Below are 12192 nucleotides of genomic sequence, written 5' to 3'. Positions count from 1 at the left end.
TTTTGCTCCGACTGTCTCGAACGTTCTCTCTGCCGTCACCCGCGCTCCAATCACCGAGCGCAGTCAAATCGTCCCAACCAATCGTCCATCGGGGAGTAGCCTCACGGCCACACTTGGCGCCCATCGAGAAGTTTCAGCTGGGTGGTGTCGTAGTGTCTGGGTACCGTCCACGATTATGTTATTTTAATTATGGGCCGGTCACATGGCTAGCCGAGTGTGCTTTATAAGAACGAAGAGAAAAATCACAAGGGCAATTACACACTGGGAATTTATCCATATGCCCTAGCTAATTAGCATAGCTCCACCCCTCGCATGGAGACATATAAGCTTACACGAACATCTGGCCCTGACTTAAATACATGAAGGTTTTTTCTTCACGGCATTCGGAGCACACTACTCTATACAATTCTACCTCGACTAAGGTATTTCATTATCTACCCCCACACATGTAACAATATTATGATGCAAAGATGAACTGCTTAGATTTTGGGGTCAAGAGGTCAAAGTCTGTGATAGGTTTATAATTTGAGAACGGCTGAAGGGATCTAAGTTAAACTTGGTATGGGTATGTATGATGATGTAAAGATGAACTGATTCGTTTTTAAGGTCAAAGGTCAAATATCTGATGTCCCGTTAGGTAAAGATTAATATGGTACTGGGCCAACTTGTGAACCAGTGATGGGATTTTGACCAAACTTGGTATAGGTATATATTATGATGCAAAGATGAACCGATTCAGTTTCTGCATCAAGAGATCAAAGGTCAGTTTCTGTAATAGGTTTTTGTTACCTTGATAACTTAATAATGGCTGAAGGGAACAAAGTCCAACTTGGTACAAGTTTGTATAATGATGTAAAGATAAATAGATTGCATTATGGAGTCAAGAGGTGAAAGGTCAGAAGTACCGTTAAGTAAAAATTCTGTTACGATGCAACTTGTGAATCAGTGATGGGATTTTGACCAAAGCTGGTATAAGTATATATTATGATGCAAAGATGAACTGATTAGATGTTGGCATCAAAGGTCAGTGGTCATATCAGGTAACAATTACTGCAGAAATCAAAGAAAGGTAAAAAAACGATTGTTATTAAAATGTGGTAGTTGAGAACAGCTGAAGGGATTTTAATCAAACTTGATAGAAGTATGTATAATGATGTGATGATGTGGGCAGAGGCATATCGGTCGACGTCGCGATGGCGAAGAATGCCGTTCCAGTTTTTTTGTTTAATTTGCTCTCTTTCCTGGTTTGTCTCATTCTTTTTACATCAGTGTCATTTTGGATGTACCAGTGACGGCGCAAACGTTTATGGAACAGCTTCAGGAGCTCAATAACAAGATAAATTTTGCCAAGGAGCAGGCGTTCCGCGACACGCTTGCCTGCCGTGATGTTCAAGATGTCCTACTGAAGCTGAAGCTCAAGGTTTGACAACATCTCAACAACAGAATACTAATCTGTTTGAAGTTTGAAGTTATTCCTACAGGTCGCACAAGATCTGCCTGCAACCCTCTTATGGTCAAACTGCCAAAATCAAGACTCTCTGCTCACCTTCACTCCTTCATTCCTCTCTTCTCCCGCCTCTGGAACAAACTCCCTCACTCTCTTCAATCCCACTCCTCCCTCCAGGTCTTTAAAACTGCTGTTCACCACCATCTCTTATCTTCCCCCATCCAAAACCTTGATCTTTTCTACCCCCGCTAATTTCACCCCAATTCCACTTTTTTGAAATACCAACTTCTGTCCTGGAAGTCCTTGGTGTCCTTGTGTTTTATACTTCTCCCTCCACCCCCCCCCCCCCCCCCCCTTCCCACGCCTCCTCCCCCCAAGCCCTCTCCCTTCCACACTTCTCCCTGCTCTCAAATGTTGTGTTTGTGTGCTTCCCCTTCTCTCCCCATCTTGTTTTCCGCTCCCTCTTTTTATATATTTTGTTTGTCTGGTTGATTTGTTTGTGAAGTAAATGTTAGCTCTTTCATGAGCCTCGATTCAGTATCCAAAAAAAAAAAAAAAAAAAAGCCTTGTGTCAGTTTCTTCTGTTGTTGTAATATCTTATCAATGGCGTGACTCCTTTTGGTCTATCTGACCCGTGATCTCTAATCTGGTCCTTTTGATCTTTGACCCATGCCCAACATTGTATAAACCTTACCCCAACCAATATTTCCCTATTTTGCTCTGATGAAGAGCTAAGCTCAAAATGGCAGCCCCATTTCATTTCCCATTGCCCTGAACAAACAGTGGCTTCAGAAAATATTCACGCCGCTTGACTTTTTCACACTTTGTTGTGTTACAGGCTGCATTCTAAGATGGCTGACCACCTGGTGTTGGCTTAATTAACTGTTAGGGTGCTGGCTTAGGATTCTCGGGTCCTGAGTTCAAATCCCGGTCGACCGTCGAGTTAACACCAGGTAGGGTTGACTCTGCCTGTCGTACTTCTGAGGTCGGCGAAATGAGTACCAGCTTACTGGGAATTCCACATCTGGTGCGGACTAGTGCCCCCCAAGATTATAGCTTACAGATAGATTGCATACACGTGCCCTCTATTGTCAATAGCCGCCAAAAGCGGCTATCGTATGAATAATAATAACAACAACAGCCTGAATTTAAAATTTGTGATTTGTGATTTTTGTGAAAAATTGATTAAATTGTGATTTTTTTTTGTCACTGATCTACACATAATATCCTCTAATGTCAATGGAATTTTTTTGAAATATGAAAGGTTGAATACTTATGTAAATTAGATATTTCTGTACTTCAGTTTTGATTGTTTTGTAAGGATTTCTAAAAAAAAATCCACTTTGACATTATGTGAAAATATTTGTCGATCAATGACAAAACATCACAATTTAATCAATTTTTCACAAAAATCACAAAATCATAAATCTATGTGATTATGCACGGCCATGTATTACATACAAAAGAAGAACCACTTTCTATTGTTGATTGACAATAGCATGCCTTGTTGAGACCTGTAGGCCTGTGAGTGTGTTTTATTCATTATAAAGATGCTTATGGAAGGATCCATGAGTTTGTACAAATATCTTGAACATTGTTGAATGTATATTGATGTTTGTATGTGCTTCGCAATGAAAGACCCAATGGTTTCACCAAAGCTTTTCCTCTAGATCTTTAAATTTTAGCTGTCTCCCTAAAGTCACACATCGGCCTCATGCCCCCCTTGCCTCCCCTCTCCCATTTGTATCAGGGAAACAATGCGTTGTAGAATTTGTTGCACCGTCATTGATGTAATAATTATTAGTGAAATACATGTGACAAATGAGTGCATTTATATCAATTTGCAATATTGCTGAATACAAATATTAGGAAATGAGATTGAGCATTTTTAACTGTACGAAATTGATCAATCACACCTGTTGATCTCTGAAATAGGGAAATTTTTATCCCGATCACCATGTACCCTTCACCGTTTTGTGAACAAAGTCGCCAGTCTTGCTCACCACTTCCTTTATTCCGAACAGGCGATATCAAAGATTCGAGAGTTTGTGCTACAAAAGATCTACTCTTTTCGGAAGCCAATGACAAACTACCAGGTTGCACAAAATACCTTGCTCAAGTTCAGGTTGGATACCAGGGGTACTCTTCCTTATTCTATTCAGTTTTTCACAAGTTTCCATGTTGCTGTTTGTTGTACACCGCTCCATGCCTATGCCATCTCCAGGCACTGCATGACGTCATTGCCGGGCAACGAAGGGGGCCCAACAATGACGCGCGCTGAAATGGAGTTTTCACTCCGGTTGTTTATTTGTTTTCTTGTTTTCTTGTTTGTTTGTCCGGGCGATATCTCAGCCATCTTTTCAGCTAGGAAGCTGAAATTTGGACACGACAGTGACCAAGTGATTTAGCTGTAAAGGCTATTTTTGATTTCTTGCTGACTCAATTAATTCATTAATTATTTAATTATTCGATCAATTATTTAATTAGTTAATTTTTTAAAAGTTAGATTCGGATGAGGTTTATGTATTCTATAAGCCAATTGTTTAAAAAAATTTTTTTTATGATTATTATTTCTTTATTTTCATTATTAATCATTTATTTATTTTCTTTCTCATCTGGACAATATCCCGGGTACCTTTTGAGCTAGGAAGCTGATATTTGGACATGACAATGACCAAGTGATTTGGCTATAAAGGGTATTTTTGATTTATTGATTAATCGATTCATTATTTATTGATTAATCAATTAATTGTTCAATTTTTTTTATTTATTAATGCCTTATTTAATTAATTTTCTAAAAGTTATAGCTTCGAATGAAGCACTGGTGGATATTAGCCAATTGATTAAGAAAATATTTTATGATTATTATTTATTGATTTTAATTCTGCAATTTATCAATCAATTATTGTGCACCTCTCCCTCCCAATACAATTTCTATGAGCTGCACGGCAGTATTGCCGGGTGCCGTAGGCTGGAGGATATTTATTTATTTGGCATGGGGGCGGTGTACTTTGAATCTGTACTTGTTTGTTTGTTTATTCATTCATGCGTGCCATGCATGCCCAGTGCATATTGCCCTAAATTAAAATGAATTTGTTATTGACATAAACTTCTATTCGTTTGAAGGTGAGCAGGGATTCAAATGACCGAGTGATCGTGTTTATTGCCAGTAATTCGAGATTTGAAGTACCCTGATAGGTTTCCAAAACTCCTCTCGCAAACAAGATACATTTTTGTGTGTTTACACTTCCGTCACATGTGAAGGTTTTTTTTCGAGTTCCTATTGACAAACGAGAGACAAGTGGCCAAGGAGGTTCGAGACGAGTACGTGGAGACGATGAGCAAGATTTATTGTAGCTACTTTAAGTCCTACACCAGCCGCCTCATGAAACTTCAGGTAGTTGTGGTTCTTGAGCTGGTACCTGCTGGTGTGAGTGTTTGTGAGCACCTTGAATTTTACAAAGAAAAGGTGTGAACATATTCTGCCGCTTTGTTTATTGCAGTTTGAAGATGTTGCAAACAAGGATGATTTGATGGGAGTGGAAGATACGGCTAAAAAAGATATCCTTTGATTGTGTTTTTCATGTCAAACAAGCAATTTTTAAAATTAATTATTTTGTTGTTGTTGTTGTTGTTAGGGTTGTTTGAAACCAGGTTTTTTCCCAAATTTCCGATCTGGTCACTCAAATACAAGGGAATGAATAGCAAGGCAAAACGTGTGTTTTCAGAGTTTCACCTTTGATCCCTTAAAATCAGAACGGGGGGGGCCTACATAAAAAGAAATTTAAAAGGTTTGGGGGTATTGGACCATAGTACCTCCATGTGAAATTTGCCGTCTGGGTGGATTGGATCATGGTGCCTCCATGCTTGTTTCGGGTGTGAGTGCTACTTGACCAAGGTTATACCTCCATTTGAAATTTGTGGTCTGGGTGGAATGGATCATGGTATCTCCATGCTTGTTTTGGGTCCGAGTGCTACTTGACCAAGGTTGTACCGCCATGTTAAAGGTGAAGAAAATTGGCTCAGAATTGAAGTAATAGTGTTCGATTAAAATTGTTGGAAAGAGAAGGAAAGAAAGAACCTTCTGAGTTGATGCTGCTATCATAGGAGAAAGTAGGAAAAACAATGCAAGCCCCACCCTGGAGGAGGGCGAATGTAATAAAAATGGAGATTCACAATTTGCTGCCAGTGAGAGTTGGCCTTCATTGCCGTACGCTTCTTCTCGATGCCATCACTCAAGAACCGGGACACAATTTTCACTGTGGGGAACCGCGGTGCAGTCATCTCTGCTGATCTTGAAGGGCCGATCATCGTGCCTCATGCCGCCCAAAAGAATGACATAAAGGTGGGTGCCAGGGCTTCCTCTTCAAAACCTCATATGTAGCACATTATATAATTGTGTGTTCCTGTTGTGTTAAACGTGGCCATTGCTTGTATTGCGATGAATTCAAGCTATGGATTGCCATCGTTTGTAGTTCAGTACTGTGTTTTCACTGTTCAGCACTCGTTCGAGAGCCTTTTCCGGAGCCAGCACTACGCCCTGTTGGATAACTGCTGCCGGGAGTTCCTCTTCCTGTGCGATTTCTTCATGGTCTCTGGGAACCCTGCCTTTGATCTTTTCAACTCGGTGCTGGGCAGATCTCTTAACATGTTTCTTGTGAGGTTCTCCTCTTCCCATCTTCATTATTCTACCCTTCCTTCCTTTTACAAGATGCTCAAATAAACAAGCAGACCTTTCGGCATGGCCATGCACTGCATCGTTGACTGTTTTAAGTCTGTCTGTGTTTCGCTTTCTTTGCAGAAGCATATGGAGGCGTACGTGGCTGCCTGTTACGATAGCATTGCCATCTTCCTTTGCATCCACATCATTCTGCGCTTCCAGACCATAATGACTCGTCGCAGTGTACCGGCACTCGACAGGTACATAGGCCAGCAAGCTGGCGCTGCTATCATTCAACAACGATCTGGGAGCTTTTGCATTTACAACTTTCTATGCTTGACGTTATCCTCACAAACGGTACTTTTTCCGATTTTCCTCTTGATTTCTGTTTGCATGTCATTGTGTCCAGCACCTCAATGTTCCTCCGCATTTCTCGTTGCAGGTACTGGGATCATTTGCTGCAGCTCCTCTGGCCACGATTTGCATACATACTGCAGCTAAACATAGAGAGCATCCATACCACAGAGCCACAAAAACTGGGCTCCATCGACACGCACCCACACTACGTACGTTAAGAGAACGTCAAAATGGATGCTCTCGCTTGTCGTGCACACAGTCGCGAGTGCAACGAAGAGGTGGCAATGTCGAGTTTAGTCGTGGCAGATCATCAATATCTTTTGTAATGGCACATATGTTACATTTGTGATGAACAAGAATTTATTGTGATCCACTGTCGTCTGGACCAAAACAAAAAGGGTCTTCATAGTGAGAACCTGGATGGTCTGAATTGGCCTATGCCTTTGCCTGAATGGCAGAATCATTATGAATGCCCTATCACACAGGAAGATGGTTGAGGTTCAAATTCTGTTCTGTAAACCATTCCTACACGATGTAGGCCCAAGAGTAACAATTGGCATTACTTTGAGTAGGAACAGATGTGTTTTGAAATAGGATCCACTGTTGAAGCTTCTTCGTGAATTTTGAAGTGTTTTTTTTTTTTTTAGGGGGCTGCTGCACCTCATTGGTCATCTATTACAATGCATTGCATATTCCCACCGGTTTGCTGTGGTGACTGCAGTAACATTTTGTATTTACGAGGTATTTTTGTACAGATTACAAGGAGGTATGCGGAGTTCTCCTCTGCAATTGTAAGCATCAACCAGACTTTCCCTAAGGACCGAGTACACAACCTCCTAGGACAGTTACAGGTATTGATCGTTGCTCTCATTGCCTTTTTTTCAAGTTTTATATTTCTTGCCATTGACACTGCTTTCTTTTCTAATATCCCATCCCGATATACGAGGGCATGTTGAAAAGTAATGCCTCCTATTCTCTTTCTCCAAAACAGGTAGATGTATTAGAATGAAACAAATTGCATTCCGTACATTAGTTATTTCCTTCCGCTACTTTGTGTGAAGTTTCATGATTCTGGCATGATACCTCAGTGCTACGTCGAGTTGGCGACTCGAGTCGCAAAGTTTTGTGACTTGCGACTTGACTCGGACTTGTATAAATTGACTTCAGATTGAACTTTCCTCTTGAACAGCTTCATGACTTGTTGACAATTGTTGGAAAATAATCACTGAAGAAGCATTTAATTAAAAAAAAAAACAGAGTTTAAAATAAATTGTTGTAGGTGCATACCGGAAGTTTGGTACAATTTCGCAAATGTTTGAGGGAGTATTCAGTGACGAGACAAGACAAACACTGCACAGATATAACTATGGATATGTGGGTGATGTTGATGTTGCACTCATGTGGAATTTGGCTTGTGGTTTTGGAAGCATGTTGTATGTATGGAAGTGACACCGTGTGTGGAGGTGTGGTTGGGTTGTTGTTGTTGTTGTTGTAGTTGGATTTCCGGCGACAACATTTGATAAATGCATTTGGGTAGTGGTTTTCTCGCAGTGGTTGTGACGTGCAGCATTTCCCTCCGGCGTTGTTCATGGTGACTGCAGTGTGTTTTTGCATGATCTACTAAGCTGCGAACACAACTTCTTTTGTTGCAGGTGGGATGGCCGCTACGGTAATCCAATACTTTTATACCGGGAGCCCAGGGGGGTCAGCCTAGCTGTAAAGTTAACCAATTTTCATGTATATAGCAATGGTCCATGTCCATATAAGGAAATGGATGTCTGCCAGGCACATTATGGTGGGTGTGGTCAAAAGGGCCATTAGAAAGGGACCCCAAAATTGAGCTAGATCAGCTCTGTGAGTTAACCTGGTGAAACCTACTGGAAAATGTTCGGCATAGTCCCAGATATCATGAATGGCCACTGCCAGACATTTTCAGTGGTGGGTTATGCCTGCCAAACACCCCCGAATGACTCCACCCCCAAAATTGAGCTAGATCAGCTCGTAAGTTAACCTGGTGAAACCTACTGGAAAATGTTCGGCATAGTCCCAGATATCATGAATGGCCACTGCCAGACATTTTCAGTGGTGGGTTGTGCCTGCCAGACACCCCCGAATGCCTCCACCCCCAAAATTGAGCTAAATCAGCTCGTAAGTTAACCCGGTGAAACCTACATGAAATCGTTCGGCATAGTCCCAGATATCATGAATGGCCACTGCCAGACATTTTCAATGGTGGGGTGTGCCCGCCAGACTTACATAACCGGTACTCCAAAATTGAGCAAGATCAGCTCGTGAGTTAACCTGGTGAAACCTACTGGAAAATGTTCGGCATAGTCCCAGAAATCATGAATGACCACTGCCAGACAAGTTTCAGTGGTGGGGTGTGCCCGCCAGACAGCCCCAATGCCACCACCCCAAAATTGAGCTAGATCAGCTCGAGTGTTAACCTGATGATAATAAAATTGAGAATAAAATACTGTGGAATAACAGCAACATAACTTTTGAAAATCAGATGTTTTATTTCAAGTCATGGGAAAAGCAGGGATTTGTAAGGTATAACACGTCATTTGTCGTGGCTATTGTAAAGACGCTGACGTTATCTGTTTAATGTAATACGTTGCCGAAACTATTATTTCCCTTTAAGTTCGTAATATTAAAGAAAGCGTTTCCGATATCATGGTTGGATAAATTGCATACTGCTGAAACAGGTATGGATTAGTCAGGGGAACAATTTATAGAAATGTCAACTGAAAATGCTATCAATGTTTTAAACATGAAAACAAAACACTTCTACTCGTTGATTGTAGAGGAAAAAAAAAAAAAAAAAAGATAGAACCTGATGTATTTAATCTTTGGCAACAACGATGAGCTGTGGTACCATGAGGTTGATGCTGACATCGGTACCATGTGGTTTTACGGTACCATGAGTGCCGCTGTAAATGGCATCCGATGCCATTGCAGTTACCTTTCGGTCGACTAACTTGTGTGCACCACTGAAAGTTAGTGTCATGCCACCAAGGAGACGTCTGAAGAACAGGTCCAGCTGTGCTGGTATCTCTGGCGGTGCATTCCTTCGAATTTTGGACTGTTGCAGGATTTGGGGTCTTGGTCTTCGGGAGCTGCATCATCAGAGATCTAAGATGGAGAGCGGCCCATCTTAACTTGTTATCCTGTTCATACCGTTTAGAATCCTCATAAAGGCGAGCCTTGGCATCCTCTTCTGGAAGAGCAGAAGTATAGATGAAGTTGCCTTTCCGAGGGTCTGCCAGTTTTATTGTGATTTTTTTTTTTCTTTGAAAGGGTCTTTTACCTTCCTGGTAAGATTTTGAGCTGTGTAGGCCTGGAGGTCTGCCCCATCTCCTCAGACACTGGTGTACTCCTCTTTGTACATGCAAGTAAATCACTAACTAACACAGATCGTTGCTTTCCTAGCACCTCATTCTGGATATATGAAAGCAGAGATGCAAATGCTCTCTTGTGGTAGGACTGAGATGAGCTCCCTTCATTGGGCCTATCTTGATCATCAGTCTTCCTCAGGAACTGGACACGGCATGATTTGTGGTATTCTGCTTCCTTTGTGATCAGGTCCACGCCACTCCGAATGAGACTCTTGATACGTTCGTTTTTCGAAGACTTTACCCGATGGCAAAGTGACTCACAACCGGCAACTGTCGCTATCTTCAGTCTGGGCTCCTCTTTTTCCATTTTTCTTCTTACGGATTTTGCCACAGAAAATACAAGTCCCTTTCAACAGGCCCTGCTGATCCGACTTGGGAAGGACACTGTAGCGTCTTGTTTGGATAGAAGCCTTTTTGGCAGTAGGTTCATCATCAGGTGGCAGGGGTTCTGTCAGGTGCTTCACTACTGTGTAATGCTTAAGACAAGAAGGGTGATAGCTGACAGTAGATTCGTGATCACTGCTTACCAAAATCTGTTGTGTGAGAATAATGCATTGTATTAAAAAATCCCCAGAGCCACACTTTTGCTAACACCCATTATAAAAAGAAATGACTGCAGTAATATTAAATATTAATTGAGAGGAATCAAAATTGACATTTTTCGTAGTATGGGCATTAGCTTACCTTGAGGGAAATGGTTCAGTCACATGTACAAGAATGATCATAATGGTCCAGTCAGACACGAAAAATATATGCCTTCATTTTCCTCAATCAGTCCCTCAAAAAACGCACTTTTCATTGTGAGGCAGTTGCAGGAGAAGTACATGGAGAAGAGGAAGAAGTTGTTTCTTGGGTTTGTTGATCTGGAGAAAGCATTCGATAGGGTTCCACGCAAAGTATTGACATGGGCATTGAGGAAGTTAGGAGTGGAGGAATGGTTGATCAGAGTAGTGATGGCAATGTACAAAAGAGCGCGCACAGCTGTAAGGACGAAGGACGGGAACAGTGGTGAGTTTGAGGTGAAGGTGGAAGTGCATCAGGGGTCGGTACTAAGTCCACTACTATTTGTAGCTGTGATGGAGGTGCTGGCTCGGAACGTAAAGGAGGGTTTACCGTGGGAGTTGTTGTACGCAGATGATCTGGTGTTGATTGCGGAAAGTATGGATGGACTGAAGGAAAAGATGAACAAGTGGAAGGAATGTATGGAGACAAAAGGTCTGAAGGTGAATATCGGAAAAACGAAGGTGATGGCAAGTGGTAAAGCATGTGGTGAGGTGGAAAGAACTGGGAAGTGGCCCTGTGCTGTGTGTAGGAAGGGTGTCGGAGTGAACTCCATTCAATGTGCAATGTGCGCTGAGTGGGTTCATCAAAAATGTAGTGGTTTGAGAGGGTCATTAACCAGTGTGGCAGCTACATTCAAATGTAATGTGTGCACAGAGGGAGCTGCAGATGGAGGAAATGTTGAGTTGGATCTTGGAGACGGCGTGAAGCTGGAAGGTGTGAAAACATTTTGCTACCTCGGAGACATGCTGAATGGAGAAGGTGGATCAGACTCGGCAACGTTTGCTAGAGTGAGATGTGCATGGAAGAAGTTTCGGGAACTGAGTGGCGTGCTGATGATGAGGGGAGTGTCGTTGAAGCTGAAGGGAAAGGTGTATGCTGCATGTGTGAGAAGTGTTATAATTTATGGGAGCGAGACATGGGTAATGAACGTAGAGCAGCAACGAAGGTTGGAAAGGGTGGAAATGCGAATGGTTCGACGGATGTGCGGAGTATCGTTGAGAGAGAGGAAGACAAATGATGAATTGCAAAAGATGATGGGAATAGAGCCTGTGATTGATGCTGTGAAGAGGAACAGGTTGAGATGGTTTGGTCATGTGTTGAGGAAGGATGAAAGTGACTGGTTGAGAAGAGTGATGGAAATGAATGTAGAAGGAAGTAGAGGACGGGGAAGACCGAGAAAGACCTGGCTAAAGATGGTGGAAGAAGAAATGCGGGCAAGGGGGTTAACAAGGAGAGATGCAGAAAATAGGGCAAAATGGAGAAGATCATCATGGGGACCGCAAGGCTAACCCCCGCTCTAGTAGGGAAAATGGCCTTTAAAATGCATGTTGTTGTTGTTGTTGTTCCCTCAATCAAGAAAAGAGCATAAATTCACATTGTTTAGCTTTAAAGTTAATGACCGTACAGCTAAGCATATCGGCTCCACTTGTAGTATATAGTGTGAGTAACCTTGGCTGCATAAGGTTCATTGACATGTCTATATCAGTGGATAAGGTAGGCCTAATTAATGGACAAGTGGCCCTCCATATGATGGATGGACAGCATCA

General features: G+C 42.0%; 1 protein-coding gene across 15 annotated transcripts in view; it reads left to right on the top strand.

Annotated features, from left to right (window-relative positions):
- Positions 1-12192, top strand: part of VPS52 (VPS52 subunit of GARP complex) — a 66138-nt gene that overhangs the window by 34835 nt on the left and 19111 nt on the right. For all 15 annotated transcript variants that reach the window (XR_013621285.1, XR_013621287.1, XR_013621288.1 and 12 more), the window contains 9 exons: positions 1270-1420; positions 3472-3572; positions 4712-4844; positions 4951-5008; positions 5662-5792; positions 5949-6104; positions 6249-6367; positions 6550-6673; positions 7220-7315. Coding sequence is in view for 12 of the 15 variants with exons in the window: in XM_078767869.1 (XP_078623995.1) it covers positions 1270-1420; positions 3472-3572; positions 4712-4844; positions 4951-5008; positions 5662-5792; positions 5949-6104; positions 6249-6367; positions 6550-6673; positions 7220-7315 (1069 nt within the window). In the remaining 3 variants the exon portion in view is untranslated. The remainder of the gene's footprint in view (positions 1-1269; positions 1421-3471; positions 3573-4711; positions 4845-4950; positions 5009-5661; positions 5793-5948; positions 6105-6248; positions 6368-6549; positions 6674-7219; positions 7316-12192) is intronic.

The sequence above is a fragment of the Myxine glutinosa genome, chromosome 13 (genome assembly GCF_964187855.1).
Source record: "Myxine glutinosa chromosome 13, kmMyxGlut1.1, whole genome shotgun sequence".
NCBI classification, from domain to species: domain Eukaryota; kingdom Metazoa; phylum Chordata; class Myxini; order Myxiniformes; family Myxinidae; genus Myxine; species Myxine glutinosa.
The sequence above is the reverse complement of the archived record's forward strand: the minus strand, read 5'-3'. Positions and strand labels throughout refer to the sequence as shown.